Below are 25,004 nucleotides of genomic sequence, written 5' to 3'. Positions count from 1 at the left end.
TTGTATGTAGGGATCAAAGAGGGACTAGCAAAAGCCAACAGTTATTCTGGTACGCTCCACGCATCCCTCCAGAGAAACTATGTCATTGGCAGGAAAGCAATTATGTGCCATTCTGCCCATGTCTGGAACCAGAGAGAATGATGATTGTTTAAGTTTGCAAGCCAACCACAACGAGCACATGGTGATGAATTTCGGCTGCCAGCTGTCCCACTGAATCAACTGCCAAGCTCCGCTGTATAGATGTGCTGCAGCCATGACAAGGCAGGTCCAAAACTCAAAAGTGCACAGGCGCAGAGAACGTGGGGCGGCCAGCTTCTGGCCTCTGGGCGAAATCATCTGATAGCCTGCAAGCTGCTGTCTGCAAGGGTAGGACTGAGGCATGATCTTTCAGTCTTCCAGGTGAAAGGCTATCCTCAGTCACTGACCAAGCCATCCTAGGCAGGTGACTGGAGCTGTTGATGCAGTGATGGCTGCTGGCTGTTACCCTTTGGCCCTCTACACGGTGACCAAGAGTAGAACTCGAGGGAATAGCCAGCCGTGCTCCAGGGGTAGGTGTGGGGCTTCTGGCTTGGCTGTCACAGCTATTGGCCATACTGCCCGGGCAAGGACAGGAGCTGGCCTTTGCGCTGCCTTACACAAGCCACTCTGCTGTCCTCTAGATCAGCAGAGATACTGTGCACAACGTGGTGTGATTCAACCCTCTCTCCCAAACAATATCTCTAAGTCATCCTGGCACATTACCACCCCAGTGGTCAGGGGGTTCCAATATTTCTACGCACAGGATATTCGATATTTTACTTGCAGCATAACTGTAGCTCATAAGGAAAGAAATATTACTAAACTCTGGACATTACTAACAAGCAGTAACAAAAAGAAATACACCAGCTGACAGACTGAGTGATGAAACTGTGTGTTAAACTCTCGGCACATTCTTAATATTATGGATCTTGGAATATTGAATTCCATAACAATTTCCAAAATGGGGTGTCCCACATGTCTAGCTACAAACACCATTTTGTGTTCAAAGTCTTAATTTGCACTGTGCGAACATAATCGTGCCTGAAATATTTTCACATGTAGCACATTAGTACGAACAACTGCTCCACCAATGCTCTGCCCTTTTATAACATGTGTACGACTAAGTGGGGTAGTGCAGGGGTTAGTACACTGGATTCCCGTTTGGAAGGATTATAGTTCAAACCCGCATCCAGCCATCCTGATTTAAGTTTCCCATGATTTCCCTAAATTGCCTAGAGCAAATGCCAGTATAAATCCTTCAAGAGGGCACAGCTGTTTTCCTTCTCCATCCTTCAGTATTCAAAGCTTGTGCTCCATCTCTAACGACTTCATTGTCAACAGGACATTGAGCGCTAATCCTCCTCCTCCTCCTCCTCCTCCTCCTCGTGTACTCAATACTACCAACATTTGTATACTTGTGTATTGCTGTCGCATGCCACAGCTGGAAGAGGACACAACAGTCCTTGCGAGAGACCAGGAGGAGTGCCACGCCCCGGTAGCCTCCTTGATGGCCCGAAGTTTGTTGAGTGAAGGCAGGGCGCACCATTCTTCACCCCAGGTGCGAAGTACCTTCTCAGGGTGTATATGTGGACAAGGAAAAAAAATTCCCGGATTTTCCGGTTAAAAATACACTTTCTCCCGGATGAAAATATACATTTCCATGTTAGTGACAGTACACTCTTCCTCGGCACTGTAAAACTCATCAGTCCTATGGTTTTATATGTGGAAGTAGAATTTCCCGGCACTTTAGTAAACGAAACTAGGAGGGGGGAAGACACGTTTCGAAAGACTTTTGATGTGCAGCAACATGTATGCTGCATATTTTCGTATTGTGAAGGTATAAATTTGAATTCCACCAAATACTGCGTGTTACTTTCCGAAACATTGAAATCAAGATTGCGATGCGCTTTTGTAAGACAGTCATAGCTCTTGTCACATGATCTCGCCAGCTGATGGCAGCATAGGACACATGATGTAGTGAGCCAATAGCAAGATCACTCTTAAGTAGCACGAACAGACAAATAAGAAAAGTTAATGGTTTAAATTAATATACACAGCATTCACATATAATATTGGTCTCTAAGATTAATAAGCTGGAAGAGAAGCTAAGCTTCCACATACAATGTTGATCTTTTTTGCACGTGTTACACTTTAAGATACATCACGAAATGTACCAGTAAAATGACGTAAAGTCTGATGTTTTGGGCTCGAAATTCTTCTAAATGGTCGTCTTCAAAGAGTTTATTTTTAAATGAGAATCAAACGCTTTGCGATTTAAGAAATTCATCGTACATTCTCGCACATAGTTCATCTTGTGTAAAAGGAAATCTGCTTTGAATGTAACGCTTTTCAAACCACCATTCGCAATATTTTCCCGCGACCTGTTAGAAATAGGTTCATTTCAGCAGTTGCAAGAGAACGCCAAAAACAGGTGTCACCACGCTTGCACAGCTACAATGACGCAGGAAGCCCATATGTTCGTACGTGTAAAACATTAAAAGAGCTTACGTATGGCATAAAAGAAACAAGACATCAGATGATACTTCAATAGTGTCGGAATTTCGTGAACCATACTAAAACGCATAATTCAGCTTAAAATGCACATTCGTAAGTAAATTTTCTTGGAGAGTACCAGTACTATATTAACTCATGTTTGGTTCTTTATTATGGCATAATGCCATACATGCATTTGAAATGCAGCAAACAGTTGAAACTAGCCAATAGTGTGAAATTAAACACTTTGTTTCAAATAAATTGACTGCCTCAGTAGAAAAGATTAACTTTAAGCCAAATCTCTTTACCAAACCGGCAAAAATAACTTCATTGTTCTATCAGAAAAGTGGAAATAAAATCTGAAAGTAATAACATATTTTGGCCTTCCGTAGTTATGCGAACGTATTTTAATTCATTTGCTAGCTCCCGGCCACAAAAATCCATTCTGTCATCATTTAACGTGAGAGCAATAAATGAAGAGGAAACAACAAAATCACTGAACGTAAACACAGGTCACGTGGACGCTCCCCACCTCAACTCAGACTGCTCTGTGCATCAGCCCCAGATTTACTATATTTCCGAACCGAGGCAATATTAAGTAGTGGTGCCCAGCCACACTTCTGTAACCAGAAGCGGGAGACGGTACTACTCATACGCGACTCAAATGGGCATGCTCAGGAGCCTGCCCGCAACAGCTCAAACAAATCTAATTTAAACAGTTGTCACATCACCCTCATCAGAGGCATTTTGTTATAAAGCATTGCATAGTCTTCCTAAAGACTTTGGCAGGCGCTTGTACGAGCACCGTTTTGTTGCTGTATACAGTGCATTTCCTTTGCAACTTAAGTTTTATTTTCGTTTTCTTTTTTCTCTCGTTCATGTTTTGTTGCTGCAGTATTATTCTGCAGAAGCGGGATACAGTAATATCCCTTGCTAGAGTATTGGTTCTTAACAAAATCCCAAAAATTTAACTGAAAACTAAAACAATGAAAAATTCCCGGAATTCTAAATGATTCCCGGGTTTTTCTCGGCTTTCTCCCGGATGAAAAGATTCCTGGGTTTTTCGCGGATCTCCCTGTTGTCCCAGGTCCTATACACCCTGCTTCTGCCACAAAACTGACCCGAGGTCACTCTCCGAAAGGCCTATCTCCAAGGCTGGTGCACCAACAGCCTGTTTGGCCAGCGTGTCAACACGTTCGTTTTCCAGGATGCCTACATGACCCGGGGTCCACACAAAGACCACAGAGCAGCCGCAATGGGCAGGAGTATGGAGGGACTTCTGGATAGCCACCACCAGATGAGAGCGAGAGAAACACTGGTCGACAGCTCGTAAACCACTCAGGGAGTCACTACAGATAACGAAGGACTCACCTGAGCAGAAGCAGATATATTCTAGGGCGTGAAAGATGGCGACTAGCTCGACAGTCAAAACACTGCAGCCAGCTAGCAATGCGTGTTGCTCATAATGATGCCCTAGAGTAACAGCATAACTGACACGACCAGCAACCATCGATCCATCAGTATAGACAACGTCAGAGCCTTGAAATGTGGCGAGGATTGAAAGAAGGCGGCGGCAGAGGGCCTCAGGAGGGACTGAGTCCTTCGGGCCCTGTGCCAAATCGAGCCGAAGGCACGGCCAGGGCACACACCATGGGGTATAGCAGAGGGGCCTGGAAAAAGAGGTGGAAGATGGTAAACCTCAGGCCCAGAGAGAAAGGAGCTCTGACGTGAACCACGATCGTACACCCTGACCGGGACCGCCGTTCCGGAAGATGGATGACTGACTGAGGGAACAGGAGATGATAATTGGGATGTCAAGGCAAGCTACAAATGTGTGTAGCATAAGCGGCCAGTAATCGTTGGTGCCGGAACTGCAATGGAGGGACAGCTGCCTCCACAAGTATGCTGTTAACAGGGCTTGTCCGGAAAGCTCCAGTGGCGAGTCAGATTCCGCTGTGAAGGACAAGGTCCAGCAACCGCAATGCGGAAGGGGATATCAAACCGTAAGCCAGGCTCCCATAATCTAGACGGGATTGAATTAACGCCTGGTACAGCCGTAGAAGGGTAGACCGATCGGCACCCCAGGTAGTGTGACTCAAGCAATGAAGAGCGTTAAGATGCCGCCAGTACGTTTGTTTAAGCTGCCGAATATGAGGCAGCCAAGTCATCCCGGGTATCGGAAACCAATCCCAAAAACCGATGCGTCTCCACCACAGCAAGAGGTTCGCTGTGAAGATAAAGCCGTGGCTCAAGGTGAACAGTGCGTCGCCGGCAGAAATGCTTAACACAGGTCTTGGCAGACAAAAACTGAAAACCATTAGCAGCAACCCAAGATTGCGCCTTTCGGACAGCGCCCTGCAGCTGCTGCTCAGCAACTGCAATGCCAGTGGAGCTATAGTATAGGCAGAAGTCATCAGCATACGAGGAAGCTGAGAGATGTTTCCTCCGCCACAGTGAGCCCATTAATTGCAATTAAAAAGAGGCAGACACTGAAGACAGATCCTTGTGGTATCCCATTCTCCTGAACTCGGGAGGAACTATGGGAGGTTGCAACTTGCATGCAGAAGAAACAAAGAGACAGAAAATTTTGTAAGAAAATTGGGAATGGACCCCGAAGACCCCAACCATGAAGCATAGAGAGGATGTGATGTCGCCATGTCGTTTAGCTTGCCTTCCGCATGTCAAAAGAGACGGCAACCAGATGCCGACAGTGGGAAAAGCCATACGGTTGGCAGACTCCAGGCCCACCACATTATCGGCGGCAGAGCGGCTCTTGCGGAACCCACACTGAGACGGAGCCAAAAGGCCCTGAGACTCAAGAAGCCAACTCAACCTCCGGCTCACCATGCGTTCGAGCAACTTGCAAAGAATGTTGGTGAGGCTAATGGGAAGGTAGCTGTCCACCTCCAATGGGTTCTTTCAATGGCAGGAAAGCGTCGTAATCCCAATGTTGAAACCTGGCAACAGGAACTCACCCTCAACCCAGATACAGTTGAGAAGGTCTAGGAAGCGTCGCTGGCAGTCCACGATGAGGTATTTGAGCATCTGACAATGGATGCGATCTGGCCCAGGAGCCGTATCAGGGCAAGCGGCTAGGGCACGTTGGAATTCCCACTCACTGAACAGAGCACTGTATGATTCAGGGTGGCGAGTATGAAATGAAAGGCTCCAATGTTCGAACTGCACTTTCAGGGAGCAGAAGGCCAGTGGGAAATTCGCAGAAATGGAACTCTGAACAAAATGCTCCGCTAAGCGGTTTGCAATTGTGTCTGAGTCAGTACAGACTTCTCCATTAAGTGGAAGCGTAGGTACGCTGACGGGGGTTTCTGGTAGCCATAGAGTTGCCTAACTTTGGCCCAAACCTGCGACGAAGAGGTACGGAGGCCAATGGTGGAGACGTACCTTTCCCAGCACTCCTGCTTGTGTTGGCGAATGAGGCAACTGGCTAGCACACGGAGCCGTTTAAAGGCAATGATGTGTTCCAATGAGGGATGCCACTTGTGATGCTGGAGTGCACGCCTGCGATCTTTAATCACCTCAGCGATCTCTGGCAACCACCAAGGCAAAGTCCTCTGACGAGGGGACCCAGAAGAACAGAGAATGGCAGATTCTGCGGCAGTAACGATGCCGGTGGTGGCCGAGTGAACCACTGCATCAATGGCATCATTGAAAAGAGGCTCAATAGTGGCAATGGAGGTGAACAAATCCCAGTCAGCATTATTCATTGCCCATCTGCAGGGGCGCCCAGAAGAGTAACGCTGTGACAATAACAAAAAGATTGGAAAGTGGTCACTACCGCACAAGTCGTCATGCACACTCCACTGGACAGACAGTAATAGGCTAGGGCTGCAGATCGAAAGGTCGATGGCAGAGTATGTGCCATGCGCCACACTGAAATGTGTGAAGGCACCATTATTTAAAAGAGAAAGGTCGAGCTGTGCCAATACTTCATCAACAATGCTGGCTAGGCCTGTTGTCGCCAAGCCACCCCGCAGTAGGTAATGGGCGTTGAAGTCGCCCAGTAACAGAAAAGGTAGCGGCAATTGGGCTATCAGTGCGGCCAGGACATGTTGTGGGACATCACCATCCAGTGGAAGATAGAGACTGCAGACAGTAACAGCCAGAGGTGTCCGCACCCGAACAGCAACAGCCTCTAAAAGTGTTTGTAGAGGGACAGACTCGCTGTAAAGGGAGTGAAGGACTTAAATGCAGACGCCACCAGATACCCTCCCATAAGCTGCCCAGTTCCTATAATAACCCTGACAGCCACGGAGAGCGGGGGTTCGCATCGCCAGAAACCAAGTCTCCTGAAGAGCAATGCAGAGGAAAGTGTGAAGGCTGAGAAGTTGTCAGAGTTCAGCAAGATGGTGGAAAAAACCACTGTACCTGTATGAGTGACATCCATTGTGTCTAAGAAACCGGCGAGATCTAGGTCCTCAGCGGAAGCCAGGATCTCTACCTCACCCTCAGACGCAGAGCTTGGGTGCCACCACAAGTTCCTTCATCTTAGAGGTCTTCTTCTCGGACTTTTCTCACTGCTCCTTGGGTTTCACTGGCTGGGAGGGCTTCACCGATTCAGTCTCCGGGACGGAGAACAATCGCGAAGCCCTACGACCAGGTGCTTGTGGGCACTTATGCCAATGCCAGACGTCATCCTTCCCACCTGTGGAAACCTGGGAAAGGAGGGACCCAACGGACCCCTTGCGAGCGAGAGGAGCCAAAGAAGTTGGATGCTTCTCTGGCTTAGAATCCGGGACTGGTGTCACTGATGAGTGGGTGGGTGTTCCTCCCGAGATAGGTGGTGCAGGAGCAACAAGGTGGGTAGTGCCCCCCATGGGCAAGGAAGCATGTGGAGTTGTATGGCTCGGTGAGATGACTGGAATTCGCCGAACTGAAGGCGCTATCACAACTGTCGTAGCGGCGGCTTATGAGGAAGTCATTCACACAGGATGGAGTCATTCATATTTCCTCTTAACCTCAGGTCAGTCAGTCCAGGGTCTTATATTCCATGATTTTCTGCTCTTTCTGTAATATCCTGTAGTCTGGCGAGCAAGGTGAATGATGCTCTCCGCAGTTGACACAGAGGGGAGGCAGGGCACAGGGAGTATTGGAATCTGATGGGCAACCGCAATCTCGACATGTGAGGCTGGAAGTACAGTGGGAAGACATACGGCTGAAGTTCCAGCACATAAAGCACCACATCAGGGGAGGGATATAGGGCTTAATATCACAGCAGTAGACCATCACCTTGACCTTCTCCAGTAAATTATCACCCTCAAAGGCCAAGACGACGGCACCGCTATCAATCTGATTATCCTTTGGACCACGATGAATGTGCCGGACAAAATGAACATTTCGACACTCTAAATTGGCGCGCAGCTCGTAATCGGACAGCAAAAGAAGGTCCCTATGAAAAATACCACCCTGGACCATATTTAAACTCTCATGGGGTGTGATGGTAACAAACATCCCCCAACTTGTCACAAGCAGGTAACCTTCGTGGCTGGGTAGAGGATGGCGTTTTTATCAATACTGACCCAGAGCGAATTTTGGACAAGCCCTCCACCTCCACAAACTTGTCCTCTAAATGTTCTACAAAGAATTGAGGCTTTGGTGACATGAAAGACTCCCCATCAGCTCTCTTACAAACTAGGAACCGAGGCTAATAAGTGTCACTGCCATCCTGAACCTTACGCTCCTCCCACAGTGCGGCCAGGAATGGGAACAATTTGGGATCTTATTTCTGAGCGCTTAATTGAGCCCGAGAACACTTAAGAGACTGCTGGCGGCTGGCCACCAGCAAATGATGCACCACGCTTCATTGCGTGTCATCCGCTCTGATGCCGCCCACTCCGACAAAGGACACTCCCCACGGGCAGCACCTAGCCTCACAAAGGGCCACCTAGTAGGATGGCCATTGCCGGGAGTCCTGATGCCCCAGGGAGATAGGCATCTACTCCTTGGCATACGTGGGGAGTTAACGGCGCAGGCATCAAGCAGACCGATCCCTGTGTTGTCAGGGGCTACAACCAACAGGGTACATGGCAGCACCACCACAACGGACTGGCTACTGTGCTGGATATTAGGTGCAAGGAAGTCCATGGTCATCGTCTCCATAAAAACAACACTGCATAGTGCATGTTGGAAATCGCACCCAGAAACGTATCCTCGCCCAAGAGATGGAAAACGAGCGGGATGGCAATGCGACGATGAGAAAGCTGGCTAAGGTCTCAATGCACGATGGACACCATGCACCATGTAAGGCACCCTTCCCCAATTGGCTCGCTCTTCAGAAGAATTTGGAAATATGGAGGTCAAACCCAAGAGGGGACCATCACTTATAAGCTAAAACGTTTGAGACTCCTTTTAGTCGCCTCTTACAACAGGCAGGAATACTGTGGACCTATTCTAACCCCCAAACCCGTAGGGGGAATACACTATGTAAAGGAAGATTAAGATCTAATAGTCATGGGGGACTGGAATGCAGTTGTAGGGGAAGGAGTAGAAGAAAGGGTTACAGAAGAACATGGACTTTGGACAAGGTATGAGAGAGTAGAAAGACTGAGTTCTGTAATAAATTTCAGCAAGCAATAGTGAATAAGTTGTTCAAGATCCGCAAGTGGAGGTTGTATGCTTGGAAAAGGCCAGATGATACGGGAAGATCTCAGATTATCATGGTCAGGCAGATACTGGATTGTAAGGTGTACCCAGCAGCAGATATAGACTAAGACCACAATATAGTAGTGATTAAGAGCAGGTTTAAGTTTAAGGGATTAGTCAGGAAAAATCAATATGCAAAGAAGTGGAATACATAAGTACTAAGTAATGATGAGATATGTTTGAAGTTATCTAAGGCTATACATGCAACAACAAGGAATAGCTCAGTAGGCAGTAAAGTTGACAAGAAGTGAACACTAAAAAGGGCAATCACACAAGTTGGATGGAAAAACATATGCACAAAAAATGGTAACTGAGAAGAAACTGTGGATACCAGAACAAATACTTCAGTTGGTCAGTGACAGAACGAAGTACAAAAATGTTCAGGGAAATTCAGGAATACAGAAATATGAGTCACTAAGGAACAAAATAAACAGTAAGTGCAGGGAAGCTAAGAAAAAATGGCTGCATGGAAAATGTGAAGAAATTGAAAAAGAAACGATTGTCGGAAGGATTGACTAAGCATATACGAAAAGTCAAAACAACCTCTGGTGAAAACAAAAAAAAAAGGATAGTAAAATTAACAATGGAATTCCCATTGCACTCTTAAATGCAGAGAGAGAGAGAGAGAGAGAGAGAGAGAGAGAGAGAGAGAGAGAGAGAGAGAGAGAGGTGGAAAGAATACACTGGAGGCCTCTATGGTAGGGAAGACTTGTCTGACGCAATAGAAGAAGAAACAGGAGTTGACTTAGAAGAGAGAGGGGGTCCAGTACTAGGATCAGAATTTAAGAGAGCTTTGGAGGACTTGAGATTGCATAAGGCAGAAGGGATAGATAACATTCCATCAGAGTTTCTAAAATCATTGGGGCTAGAGGCAACGAAATGACTATTCATGTTGACTCTGGTGATATACCATCTGACTTTCGGAAAAAATACACACACAATTCCGATGACTTTAGGAGCTGACAAGTGCAAGGATTATCACACAATCTGCTTAACAACTCATGCACCCAAGTTGCTGACAAGAATAATATATAGAAGAAGGGAGAAGAAAATCAAGTATGTGTCAGGTAACTATCAGTTTGCCTCTAGGAAAAGTAAAGGCACCAGAGAGGCAATTCTGACATTGTGGGTGATAATGGAAGCAAGACTAAAGAAAAATCAAGGCACAGTCAAAGGATTTGTCGACCTGTAAGAAGTGTTCGACAATGTAAAATGGTGCTAGATGTTCAAAATTCTGAGAAAACTAGGAGTAAGCTATAGAGAGATGAGTAATATATAATATGTGAAACAAACAAGAGGGAATAATAGGAGTGGACAACCATGAATGAAGTGCTCGGATTAAAAAGAATGTGTGAGAGGGATGTAGTCTTTCACTCCTGCTGTTCGATCTGTACATTGAAGAAGCAATGATGGAATAAAAACGGCGGTTGAGGAGTGGAATTTAAAGTCAACGTGAAGGGATATCAATGATAAGATTCTCTGATATTGCTATCCTGAGTGAAAGTGAAGAATAATAACATGATCTGCTGGATGGAATGAACAATCTAATGAGTACAGGATATGGATTGGGGGTAAATCGAAGAAAGACAGCAGTAATGAGAAGTAGCAGAAATGAGAACAGCAAGAAACTTAACATTAGAATTGTTGGTCATGAAGTAGATGAAGTTAAGGAATTATTCTACCTAGGCAGCAAAGTAACCAATGACGGGCAGAGCAAGGAGAACCTAAAAAGCACACTAGCACTGGCAAACAGAGCATTTCTGGGCAACAGAAGTCTACTAGCATCATACATGGGCCTTAATTTGAGGAAGAAATGTCTGAGAATGTACATTTGGAGCACAGCATTGTATGGTAGTGAAACATGGACTGTAGGAAAACTGGAACAGAAGAAAATCTAAGCATTTGAGATGTGGTGCTACAGAAAAATATTGAAAATTAGGTGGACTGATAAGGTAAGGAATGAGGAGGTTCTGCAAAGAACTAGAGATGAAAAGAATATGTGGAAAATGCCGACAGAGAGAAGGGACAGGATGATAGGACATCTGTTCAAACATCAGTGAATGACTTCCATAGTACTAGAGGGAGCTGCAGAAGGCAATAACTGTAGGGAAAACAATGGTATTCAGGATTACTACAGTATATTGATAATTTTTACTTATGGACCATCTGTTGAAGATATCACTGGTATTCAAGAGTCAATGTGACTCTTTTCCTAGAGTCCTTTAGTATATCATTTGTGTCATAGTGAGATGCAACTGCCAGGATATCATAACAGAACCTTACTTGGTAAGAGAAGAAGAGAGAGCCTCTATACACTTATAAAAATATCCTGTAACATTGTTGTGGGTTTCCTGTGCAAGCTGATACAGTGACTTTAGATATTTAGTGCATTTTTCACTGTCCACTTGTGACTAAAAACATATCAATCCCTAGTTCATCTCAACAAACTGTTTCTGAGATTTGGCATGCATGTAAGCATAAGGTTATAATGACAGAAGAAGCTGTTAATCCTGTAAATGTTTGATATATATTAAAACGTTTTAGCCACTCACCTGCCTGGTAGGACGGAGAGGACTAGCCTTGGCCCCCACAGAGGACTTAGGCGAGTCAGGAGTTGGTGTCGGTGTGCTCCCTGTACGAGATCTCAGGGCGCGTGATGGACGTCCCGCCACCAACCTGCAAAAAAAAAAAAAAATTGTTTGCATGTGACTCTGGGACACATGACAATGACAGGTTTCAATGCTATCATGCTACTGGATGTGTGGGGAAGAGTTAATAATACACACACACACACACACACACACACACACACACACACACACACACCCACCCCCCCCTCCCTTTTGACAAATACACAATTTATCACTATCCCATAAATGCCCTTCTGCACATCTGCACATCTTGAAATTTCATAATTTATGCCAGAACTGAAAAAGGAATCAATGTTGTTGTTCTAATACATTCTTGTTCACGTAATTCCATAAGTAGTCATTAATTCTCACGTTAGAAATCAAAAAAACAGCTTAATTGTCCGAGTTTTATTATTTGCAATCCCCAAGTTTAATGGACTGATCAGTTTTCGCATTGAAAGCTAACAGAGACGAGGTTAGGAACACCAAATAATTGGCTAGAAATTTCTAACCCACACACTTGTGTACTACACTACTTGTGCACAACAGTCGCAGTATTTAAGATACAATACATCAGGACGTTCTACTTGTCTAGGAGTAATAGAATAGTTTACTTATTAGTGGAGTCTCTGGGGTGTATCACCATACAGCAATCATGTAATGATCCATAAAAACTTGTCACATTCATTAACAAGATTTTCTTCATAGGTATACAGTATTTTAGCAGCTGTCAAGAATGTATATGCCAAACAGTTCAATTTCTATGCTCTTACTAACAAACTGCAATGGAAATTCTGAAGTTAATTATTTTAGTTTAATTTTTATCATAAAATTGAAGAGAGAATATTTGTAACACTTTGTAGATTAATTTTTTGCCTTACATAATTTTTGTTCCACGAGTTCCATAAGGAGAGGCTCTGGTGCGTATAAAGAGGTCAATATGTATTTTACTTAACTGAAATAGAATTAAGTTACTTTTCTTTATGAAAGATTCTATTACTATGGAGCCAATTTAACATTATACCTTAATAAATCAATTCAAAGACTTTCTGCAGACAATCAATATGCATAGAATGAGTTCCCAAATAAGATAGTGGGATGGCAGAAATGAAATTTGGCATCAACCTTTCATGACAAGTTTGGAAACACTCAGTATTTGTGTTTCCTATTTAAGGCTGATCATTGCATGATGTGCAAGGCAATTCAACATGAATGTAGTGCCTACAAACAGCTATAAATGTTCAATGTCTGTTTCCATAACTCAGTGGCCAGCACAGCCTGCTGCCATGTGGGGAACCCAGATTTGATTCAGAGTACTGCTTCCCAATTTTTCATTGGTGGGAGGACTAGTACTGGGTACCATCAGCATTGTTAAGCTAACTGAAGAGCTATTCAACCAACTTGTAGTGGTTCAAAAGTCGAGAATCACTACAATGATCCCGAGAGTGGTGTGCTGACCACGTACTCCTCCATAATGCATCCTGTGACACCACTGGTAGTGTGTGACATGGCAGTCTATTGACCATGAATGGCTGTCTAGAGCCAGAATGCAGAAGTTTACTACTTGTATAACTACTCATTACACAATAACACATGGACAATATTACAAATAAAGCGAAGGAAGTTCAAAATTTGGATTGTTGTGAAAGTGCAGTGAATCTGTAACCAGAGCAAAGACATTCACACAATTTAGAACTCTACATCCTCCAAACGATTCAATCAGTTTTACCGGAAGTGGCAATGCTGTGGCCACCTTGATCTCCAGACTTAACACCTATTCACGAGGGTATGTGGAAGGCCTTGTGTTTGTGTCTTCTTGGCTGAAACCAAAATGATATGTAAAAATGCACGTTTCTGATGTGCTCGCACCAGTGACTCCACAGGTGCTTCAGAATGTGCAGCTTGAAACGTATTACTGCTTATATACCTGGGAGACCAGGGAGAGCCCGTGGAATACTTATGAAGTGTGCAAAAGGAATTTTAACCTCCTTTTACATTCTCTGTACTAGTTACTGATCTATAAGTGCCATCAAACAGTTATAGCGTTAACCACGCCAAGTAATGCACTTAGGTGTTGAAAGTAGCCTTCAAAGGAGTCCAAAGCATGTACGCACGTGCACAGAAGTTAGCACATGCCATTACAGCTGTCGGTTACTTAGATATTAAATGTGATTTTGTAGTTTAGTTTGTTTTCCTTGAGCCTCCGTGGCGTAAGAGCTTTAAATCGAAGTGTACGGTTATTTATGAAGTACAAACCATTTTGTGGAGTGGAGTTTAAACGAGGTTTGCTACTTATATTATGAAGGAAAACAAACATTAACACTGACACTAACACGGAAATGCTTAGATTTCACAGTGATTAGCATTGTGAAAATTGTGCTGTAGAAATCCATGGAAATTTCATGCCTATAACAACGAAATACAGTGGTCCATCTGGTGACTATTTATTGAGTTAGATCCATTATTCAAGTTTTCAACTGCCAACAAAATGCTAAGGGGACATTTCAATTTAAATGTTTCACCTTTAAATATCTGTGCATACAATTTTCTACTGGTATTAAGGAAACCAGCAGCGCTTCATTTTATAACATTTATACACACACATCGAGATTTCAAAACTACTGTATAAATGCTTGCAGTTAAACTAAAAAATAATTGAAGGAAAATGGAAAAGACTACTGCGAAATATTTATAAAATAGAGACAGTAAAGATGTAGCCACAACACTTGGCATTAATGAGAAGTGTTATGTATTCTGTAACATTGCCTACAGTTCCTAGTAACAGCGTTTCAAATCGAGTTTAATGAATTAGTTTTTATTTATTTCTTCAGCTATTTATTGGACAAACGATCATTTGTCACCGCCACTGAACAGTTCATTTTCCAAAACAGTGACGTTAGAAGTACTTGTAAAATAGCTTCGTCAATTGCTCGTGTGCGGCGTGTTCGATGGGAGCGACATAATGCAGATGATGTCGCCAGTGATCAGTGATCGTGGGGGGGCCCTTAGCTTGCCGAACGGCAGCCGATGCGGTGTCACGTGTGGACGTGCTGGCAGAGCAGTAGGCGGCCCTGGCCAAAGATCGGCGGCCAGCTGATCTGCACGCCAAACACGCGCCACGGTTGCGTCGGGCGTCACACAGCTACGTGTATAAACGCCGCCCCAACAGGAAGTCTATTGTTACCTTACAACGCTGTTACAGCACAAACACGGGCGAGCGGCCTACAGCAGTGCTCATCGTATCGCCGTCCTTGCTAAAGAAATTTAATACACCAATGGCCGCAGACTACTATTAGTAGCCTGAAGTATTAACTCACTGCTTTCATCAGCGACCGTTTCGCTATCACTCATCAACGGCTCTCGCCTAGTTGTATTCACCGTCAGTGGCACTGACGTGAGACCTGCGAGGTCTGTAAAGAGAAAACCTGTAACTATATATCGTTAATTATTATTTGAAAAAGAGTCGCTATTGTCTAGACGTGGATTTGTATTTATTTCAACTGTAATCGAATCTAATGTTTTTAAGTGTTAATTTTCAGCTCCGCAATTAGGAGCGCAGCCATTAGCGCTACTAACTTACAGCGGAGTTTACTAGTAGCTGGTATAAAAAATATGTCGGCATTTGTCATAGAAAATGATTTTAAATGCTAAAGGATAGAGATAAAAGGCTTAAGGAGTTTTATTTAAATATATTACATCGATAACATAAATCGAGAATAACAATAGACGATCTATCATCTGTCTGCCGCCATCTTAGCAAAAATATCTCCGCGGCAGTTTTCAGTTTTTAATCGAGAATTTTAACAAACATAGATGATGTTAGAAATAAATGAATGGAAATAGATGTGCACCGGTGATCCCGAATCTCCTTTAAAAGACAGAATTCAACTTAGACTGAATCTTTAAAAACAGTGTTCACAGCACGTTACGTAGTATCAGTTTCTTATTTCCTGATCTATGGAGCCTAATTATTTCTGACGACTTAAATGAAATATTTTAATATGAGACATACGTCAGTGTTGTGCGTGGGTAGTATTTTGTGACTAAATGTTCCCTTTGCTAGAGGAAAGTGCTTCTATCTTAAGTAACAGTTGTGTAAAATCTGATAAATGATACGCAATTGTGACTCTCTCACGACTCTACAGACATTTCTACACAACGTCAAGTGGAGATTTCTTTAGCAGAGTCACAAATATTAGCCGGGATAATCATTTTTGAGATCAAACGAACTGTTACGCTGGCAATAGGTAACTGGTTTTATATTTTTTGATCTACCTGAAATACAATTTATAAGTATTTAAAGTCACGAAATAATATAAACTGGTTCCGCCACACTGGCCATGGCCAGTATGCTACGAATCTATCCGAAATCGAAAGACAAAAAAAACACTCCAATGACCGCGGTAAAATGTCACAGCAAATAGACACATGCTTCCGAAAAATCGAATGTTAGATATGGCTTTCATGTTAATAACACCCAAAAATTGCAAATAAAACAAAATGAAAAGGGAGTATGACAAATTTGATGGCTCTGGTGTATAAAGGACTGATTGTAATAACTGTGATAAATATTACGTCGGCCGAACCGACCGCTGTTTTAACGTCAAGTCTATAGAGCATTCACAGCCGCATAAGAACTGCTTTTGGGATTGCATCTACCAGAAACCGATCATTCTATAGGGATTATCGAGTATTCGTATTCTCCACGAAGTGCAGTCAGGCCGTGCTCTCAACTATTAAGAAGAGCTAAAGCGAAGAAACAAGAGGCAGCAGAAGCGCTCACTGGGTAGAGCGGTGTTGTATCCAATACCTACTTTGCTTTGTGTTTGACAATTTCCAACTTTAATCACTGAATCATGTATATCTTGCCATTGTCTTAGGTAGATAGAGGTGATTGCGGGACTCGGCTGTTCGACACAGGATGTCAAACACCTTTCAGCCGTCTTGTTTCCGAACTCATTTCTATTTGGCTACCAGTTTCAGCGTTTTACAACGCCATCTTCAGGCCCCTGACCGACGTGAAGATTCTACCTCGGTTCTGATCAAAACAGAGGCCAGCAATACTGGCATTGGTATACTTTTGGTACAGCGATCACTTCAACCACCATCTGCCGACATGATGGTGGTTGAAGTGATCGCCATAGCAAAAATATGCCAATACCAGTATCGCTGGCCCCTGTTTTGATCAGAACCGAGGTAGAATCTTCACGTCGGTCAGGGGCCTGAAGATAGCGTAGTGAAACGCTGAAACTGGTACCCAAATAAAAAATAGCAAAATAAAATAAATTTGGAAACTAGACGGCTGAAAGGTGTTTGACATCCCAAACATTTTGTGGTTACCTTACAGCAGTTTGTTATGAACAGTAGCGCTGCCCACAAGATGAACCTAGTATACCATATTTCATAAATGTGCGAAGACCCTACGCTGATTTTGCGTTTATTTTTGACGATGCCACTACAGCTCCACTAAATTAAGACAGGTTTTTCAAACAGAACTGGCTCGGCATATTTAAAGCACATAATTTTCAATTTTATGTCTTAATACTTCTCATTTGGCCATTTTGTTGTTTTAAGCTGTAGACAATCCAAAACCTGATTCAATCATTTCGAAAAAGGCACTATGTCCATACCCACCACATTTCCATTTTTGTTCTAAATCTGGAAGTACTCGAAGAAACGCACAATCCCTGGGAAAAGGCCATATCTCGCTCACTCGTATGTGGTTGATATTAAGAGTCTTATTTCATCTTCCACATAACTCCTGCGATACGGCCCTTTCGGAGTGCCAACTATTAGGTCACGATGTATTTCAAGACTGACAGAGGAATCGTAAATACAAATAATATTTACACACGTGCATAGTTTTGCTGATAAAGACACTCAGGATGGTTATTTACAACGTCCAACTGATGGACATCCGATAAAAAGAATGTGAAATACTATAAATTCGGAAGTGCAAATGGCTTCCACGTGAGCAGTGACGGAGGACGAACCCAAGTTTGTAAAAATGTGTTCTTGAGTCTCCGTGGAATAGTTTAAATGATCTACTGCTACACAGCTCTTTCAGTTGACATGCGTGGAAGACTGAGGGTTCAAGACATAACTTAACGCCTGGAGAAGTATGTCCCCTGATTAATGGCCATATTGAATCATTCCCTGCACATTAAGTCCATTATTGGAACAACATACGAAGAAAATATCAGCACAATTGTATGTCAAGCAAAGGCATGAGTTATTTAAACAACAATGCCCTAATGTTAAAGTGAACTACAAATTTTATTTGAAATTCAAGGAAACTTTTGATTACAAATTTGGAGAACTGCAAGTCGACACGTGTTATAAATGTGAGGAGCTAAATCAAAAAAATTAAAAGCCCGCATTTGAATGACTATGCGGAAAGAGTGGCTACAGAAGAACTCAGAGCCAAGAAATTTTACGAGAAAATTGACGCAATCAAGAAGCTTGGCCATTAAAACAATTGTGTGGGCGGCATTACTATCGACTACATGCAGAGCATCCCAATGCCGTGTATTGCAATGCGTAAAATGTTTTATTGCAAACAATTGTAGGTTTTTGAATTTTGCATTGTCAACTTTTGTGATCGTAAGGTAACATTTTCCCCATACCATGACGATCAGGTTCGTAGAAAACCCAACGAAGTTCTCTCATTGTTAAACAAGTATTTTCAGGGAAATGTTCTCAAAGAGGTGAAAGAGCTACATATCTTCAGGCGGATCCCCTCGTAAAAATAAAACAACACCGTGGCCGGAGTTTTGTCAGCTGCAGCATCGCCTGGGCTCTTTTTAAAGGCTACTCATTATCATCTAATCACAGGACATTTGTTCCTGCCTTGTGATAGAACTTTAGCCACAGCAAAGAGACTCGTTCGCAAGATTGATCGAATATACACTCCAGACAAATCGACACAATAAAACAAAGAGCATGTTCTACTTTCCAAGTTCATTCAAAGCAAACTAGTAATATCATTGATTTTAAGGCATGGTGCCCTAAATATCATAAAAATCTGCCCCATCAAGGAAATCACGGGCCAAAATTCCACATGAACAGAAAGTGATCCTCTACAACTGCCGCAGAATATGTTTGAACATTGTGCGAAGTGAACCTGGTACGCTGAAAGCATATCAGGGGATCGATAGCTTGTAGGGAGATTTTTTGTTAGGGAAGCCTGTACTTATTCAGTACATTCCAGACGATAATTGTGAATGGCCTACAAACCTCCTGAATGGGCGTGAAAGGCTTGTGATGATTAAAAGTTCTTCTATTTTGTACTGTTTTAAACTTAGAAGACTGTAATAAAAAGCATACCAACATATGCATTAAGCTGAATTCTTCATTATTTACAATTTTTATCACTTATTTACTTGACGCAGCTGCAAGATATCAACGATTCGTAAAATATTACTTTTCGTAATAACAATTCCAACTGAAAAGGCCTGCAACTGCTGTGTTCGGATGCAGGCTGAGTTGGCATCCCTTCGCTCCCAGCTTCAGGCAGTGTTGGCTTCGGTCACACAGCTTGAGGCTGTTGCCAATGGGCATCACTGTGGGGGTCCGGATGGGGGTTTGTCGGGGACGGCCAGCTCGTCCCACGCATCCCCTGATCGGACTAAGACTGTGGTTGCCCGGGATACTGCCCGCATTGAGGCTGATCCCTCACCTGTGGTAGAGTGGGAGGTCGTTTCAAGGTGTGGCAGGGGGCGAAAGACATTCCGGAGGGCTGAACGGAAAGCCTCTCCAGTTTGTCTGACGAACCGGTTTCAGGCTCTGTCTCAGGCTGATACTGATCTTCGGCCTGACATGGCTGCTTGTCCTGTTCCAGAGGTTGCCCTTCAGTCTGCAAGATCCGGGCAGTCGCAGAGGGTGGGCTTACTGGTAGTTGGGAGCTCCAACGTCAGGCGCGTAATGGGGCCCCTTAGGGAAATGGCAGCAAGAGAGGGGAAGAAAACCAATGTGCACTCCGTGTGCATACCGGGGGGAGTCATTCCAGATGTGGAAAGGGTCCTTCCGGATGCCATGGAGGGTACAGGGTGCACCCATCTGCAGGTGGTCGCTCATGTCGGCACCAATGATGTGTGTCGCTATGGATCGGAGGAAATCCTCTCTGGCTTCCGGCTGCTATCTGATTTGGTGAAGACTGCCAGTCTCGCTAGCGGGATGAAAGCAGAGCTCACCATCTGCAGCATCGTCGACAGGACTGACTGCGGACCTTTGGTACAGAGCCGAGTGGAGGGTCCGAATCAGAGGCTGAGACGGTTCTGCAACCGTGTGGGCTGCAGATTCCTCGACTTGCGCCATAGGGTGGTGGGGTTTCGGGTTCCGCTGGATAGGTCAGGAGTCCACTACACGCAACAAGCGGCTACACGGGTAGCAGGGGTTGTGTGGCGTGGGCTGGGCGGTTTTTTAGGTTAGATGGCCTTGGGCAAGTACAGAAAGGGCAACAGCCTCAACGGGTGTGGGGCAAAGTCAGGACATGCGGGGACCAAGCAGCAATCGGTATTGTAATTGTCAACTGTCGAAGCTGCGTTGGTAAAGTACCGGAACTTCAAGCGCTGATAGAAAGCACCGAAGCTGAAATCGTTATAGGTACAGAAAGCTGGCTTAAGCCAGAGATAAATTCTGCCGAAATTTTTACAAAGGTACAGACGGTGTTTAGAAAGGATAGATTGCATGCAACCGGTGGTGGAGTGTTCGTCGCTGTTAGTAGTAGTTTATCCTGTAGTGAAGTAGAAGTGGATAGTTCCTGTGAATTATTATGGGTGGAGGTTACACTAAACAACCGAACTAGGTTAATAATTGGCTCCTTTTACCGACCTCCCGACTCAGCAGCATTAGTGGCAGAACAACTGAGAGAAAATTTGGAATACATTTCACATAAATTTTCTCAGCATGTTATAGTCTTAGGTGGAGATTTCAATTTACCAGATATAGACTGGGACACTCAGATGTTTAGGACGGGTGGTAGGGACAGAGCATCGAGTGACATTATACTGAGTGCACTATCCGAAAATTACCTCGAGCAATTAAACAGAGAACCGACTCGTGGAGATAACATCTTGGACCTACTGATAACAAACAGACCCGAACTTTTCGACTCTGTATGTACAGAACAGGGAATCAGTGATCATAAGGCCGTTGCAGCATCCCTGAATATGGAAGTTAATAGGAATATAAAAAAAGGGAGGAAGGTTTATCTGTTTAGCAAGAGTAATAGAAGGCAGATTTCAGACTACCTAACAGATCAAAACGAAAATTTCTGTTCCGACACTGACAATGTTGAGTGTTTATGGAAAAAGTTCAAGGCAATCGTAAAATGCGTTTTAGACAGGTACGTGCCGAGTAAAACTGTGAGGGACGGGAAAAACCCACCGTGGTACAACAACAAAGTTAGAAAACTACTGCGAAAGCAAAGAGAGCTCCACTCCAAGTTTAAACGCAGCCAAAACCTCTCAGACAAACAGAAGCTAAACGATGTCAAAGTTAGCGTAAGGAGGGCTATGCGTGAAGCGTTCATTGAATTCGAAAGTAAAATTCTATGTACCGACTTGACAGAAAATCCTAGGAAGTTCTGGTCTTACGTTAAATCAGTAAGTGGCTCGAAACAGCATATCCAGACACTACGGGATGATGATGGCATTGAAACAGAGGATGACACGCGTAAAGCTGAAATACTAAACACCTTCTTCCAAAGCTGTTTCACAGAGGAAGACCGCACTGCAGTTCCTTCTCTAAATCCTCGCACAAACGAAAAAATGGCTGACATCGAAATAAGTGTCCAAGGAATAGAAAAGCAACTGGAATCACTCAATAGAGGAAAGTCCACTGGACCTGACGGGATACCAATTCGATTCTACACAGAGTACGCGAAAGAACTTGCCCCCCTTCTAACAGCCGTGTACCGCAAGTCTCTAGAGGAACGGAGGGTTCCAAATGATTGGAAAAGAGCACAGATAGTCCCAGTCTTCAAGAAGGGTTGTCGAGCAGATGCGCAAAACTATAGACCTATATCTCTTACGTCGATCTCTTGTAGAATTTTAGAACATGTTTTTTGCTCGCGTATCATGTCATTTCTGGAAACCCAGAATCTACTATGTAGGAATCAACATGGATTCCGGAAACAGCGATCGTGTGAGACCCAACTCGCCTTATTTGTTCATGAGACCCAGAAAATATTAGATTCAGGCTCCCAGGTAGATGCTATTTTTCTTGACTTCCGGAAGGCGTTCGATACAGTTCCGCACTGTCGCCTGATAAGCAAAGTAAGAGCCTACGGAATATCAGACCAGTTGTGTGGCTGGATTGAAGAGTTTTTAGCAAACAGAACACAGCATGTTGTTATCAATGGAGAGACGTCTACAGACGTTAACGTAACCTCTGGCGTGCCACAGGGGAGTGTTATGGGACCATTGCTTTTCACAATATATATAAATGACCTAGTAGATAGTGTCGGAAGTTCCATGCGGCTTTTCGCGGATGATGCTGTAGTATACAGAGAAGTTGCTGCATTAGAAAATTGTAGCGAAATACAGGAAGATCTGCAGCGGATAGGCACTTGGTGCAGGGAGTGGCAACTGACCCTTAACATAGACAAATGTAATGTATTGCGAATACATAGAAAGAAGGATCCTTTATTGTATGATTATATGATAGCGGAACAAACACTGGTAGCAGTTACTTCTGTAAAATATCTGGGAGTATGCGTACGGGACGATTTGAAGTGGAATGATCATATAAAATTAATTGTTGGTAAGGCGGGTACCAGGTTGAGATTCATTGGGAGAGTGCTTAGAAAATGTAGTCCATCAACAAAGGAGGTGGCTTACAAAACACTCGTTCGACCTATACTTGAGTATTGCTCATCAGTGTGGGATCCGTACCAGGTCGGGTTGACGGAGGAGATAGAAAAGATCCAAAGAAGAGCGGCGCGTTTCGTCACCGGGTTATTTGGTAACCGTGATAGCGTTACGGAGATGTTTAATAAACTCAAGTGGCAGACTCTGCAAGAGAGGCGCTCTGCATCGCGGTGTAGCTTGCTGTCCAGGTTTCGAGAGGGTGCGTTTCTGGATGAGGTATCGAATATATTGCTTCCCCCTACTTATACCTCCCGAGGAGATCACGAATGTAAAATTAGAGAGATTAGAGCGCGCACGGAGGCTTTCAGACAGTCGTTCTTCCCGCGAACCATACGCGACTGGAACAAGAAAGGGAGGTAATGACAGTGGCACGTAAAGTGCCCTCCGCCACACACCGTTGGGTGGCTTGCGGAGTATCAATGTAGATGTAGATCTCCAAATAGGTTGCTCGACCGTAATATGGGTCATGTATTGTTTTGGCACAGTTTTATGGTCACACTATGTTAAAGATCCTACACTATAAATATAAACGAAGACGTTTACACTTTGGTTTTACAATCCAAACAGTTTTTTCTTTCTCCTGAAAATTTTACTTTGGTGGCTGTATGGCCTTTCCCAAATGACTGATTCACTTGTTTAGTGTTTTTCCCATATTTTGCTGTAGATATGAAGATGGTCATTGCTGACCAAAACCGGTAGTCTGAGGACCTAACGAATTTGAGATCGTAGATGGAAATAAATAAATTTGTTCTAGATGAATGATAGCTGCACCTGCAGCAGTGTGAGCACACCAGAACACAAACCGTGGGACTGCGAGCTCTACGAGGATGCAGCGGGTAATGGTCATCAAGCATTACGGATGTTGGAGCCCAAAGCAGCACCAAGGAAGGGGTCGCCCAGGCACATCTCGGACGCAGTATCCTGGAAGGTAGACTGCACAAGACACTCAATCAGACATCAGCATGTTGCCATCAAGGCAGGCAACATACGATGTGGATGGGGAGAAGACAACTGAGGTCTGCGACCACCGAATGAAATTCTTTCTCAAGAATCTACCTCGCATTGATGCAAGTGATCACAGTAATATGGACTTTAAGACGTAACAGTGGTCGGTTGAACTGCTTGTTATAGTGGAAACGCTGCAAACGTACTGGCAGACTCCCAAGGAATCCAGCCGACAATAACTGTTGAAAAGTGTAGTAAGACGGCAGAAACAATAATCTACAGGTAAATTGCACCAGAATAATGAACGAACAGATCAGATTCTGTAGTACTTATTGTATTAGTAGTTGGGTAACGGAGTTTTATTGTTGTGTAGTAGTAGTAAAAAATTAAGTATCCGAAATAAACAGTTAATACACAAATTTATTATCCAATAAAATACAGATAACCCGTAATTATGAAGAATAAACACAATTCCCTGTAGTGTGAAAGCATTTGTTCCTTCTAAATAGATTTTGGTACTTGTTCGATGTAAGTTTCACTGCAGCGTACCACTATGCTGTGCAGCTGATTCATTCCGAAAACTTAGCATTATGACACACTACCATAACGGTAGGTCTATAACTGCCTGTTCTTCCTCTCCCTGGTTAGTCACTCATTACGGTCACTCGTACGTAACGACGGTGCTTTCCTCTCGTAAAGACGTCATTAAAAACTTTTACTGGACACGAAGGAGGGAATTATTTACCACAACACCTGTGGAAAACTGGTCACAGCAAAACTCTGAACAGCTTAGTCATTTTTTGAATTACAATGGTAGACAGTTTCATCGTTCGTTTGACCTAATCGAGCCACACCATTGGTGTAGTTTCATTGTTCAATAGAAAGCACACCGGCAACTTTGCTTTGTTATCACTGAATTACTGATCCCAAAAACTGAAAGTCCCAGCCCAATATAACAACTGAAATAAGCACATACAGAAACTCGTCAGTTTAAAAACAATTTATCACTACCGGTTTAGAGGCGAGGTGTGAGTGACGCTCATCATGTGGCACTGATTGTTGTTCATACGTGTGCATAAGCACAATTACGGCTTCAACACTGAACCTACACCGACAAAATATTTACTGCGCGCTTGAAGCATTGATTTGCAGTAGTTCGAGAAACATCAAAACACCAACAAATTACGGCAGGGCAAGTTTAATATACTAGGTCTTGTTCGTATTGTGAATTTCTCGCAAGGTTTTTTTACATTTCTAGTATAATTTATACCTTCAAAGGAAGCGTTGAACTTATCTGCCCTCTGATCCACCCAACATAGACTGTGGAATGTTTCACTCACTCTGTTCAATACGAAGACCGGATGTAAAGAATGACCGAGATAAAATT

The 25,004-nt window shown here is 43.7% G+C and overlaps 1 protein-coding gene across 6 annotated transcripts in view; it reads right to left on the bottom strand.

Moving 5' to 3' along the window:
* LOC124613943 overlaps positions 1 to 25,004 on the bottom strand; it is a 596,835-nt gene that overhangs the window by 41,173 nt on the left and 530,658 nt on the right. For all 6 annotated transcript variants that reach the window (XM_047142701.1, XM_047142711.1, XM_047142747.1 and 3 more), the window contains one exon: positions 11,724 to 11,847. In XM_047142701.1, coding sequence (XP_046998657.1) covers positions 11,724 to 11,847 — 124 coding nt within the window. The remainder of the gene's footprint in view (positions 1 to 11,723; positions 11,848 to 25,004) is intronic.

This window comes from Schistocerca americana, chromosome 1, assembly GCF_021461395.2.
Source record: "Schistocerca americana isolate TAMUIC-IGC-003095 chromosome 1, iqSchAmer2.1, whole genome shotgun sequence".
In the NCBI taxonomy this organism is placed as follows: domain Eukaryota; kingdom Metazoa; phylum Arthropoda; class Insecta; order Orthoptera; family Acrididae; genus Schistocerca; species Schistocerca americana.
The sequence above is the reverse complement of the archived record's forward strand: the minus strand, read 5'-3'. Positions and strand labels throughout refer to the sequence as shown.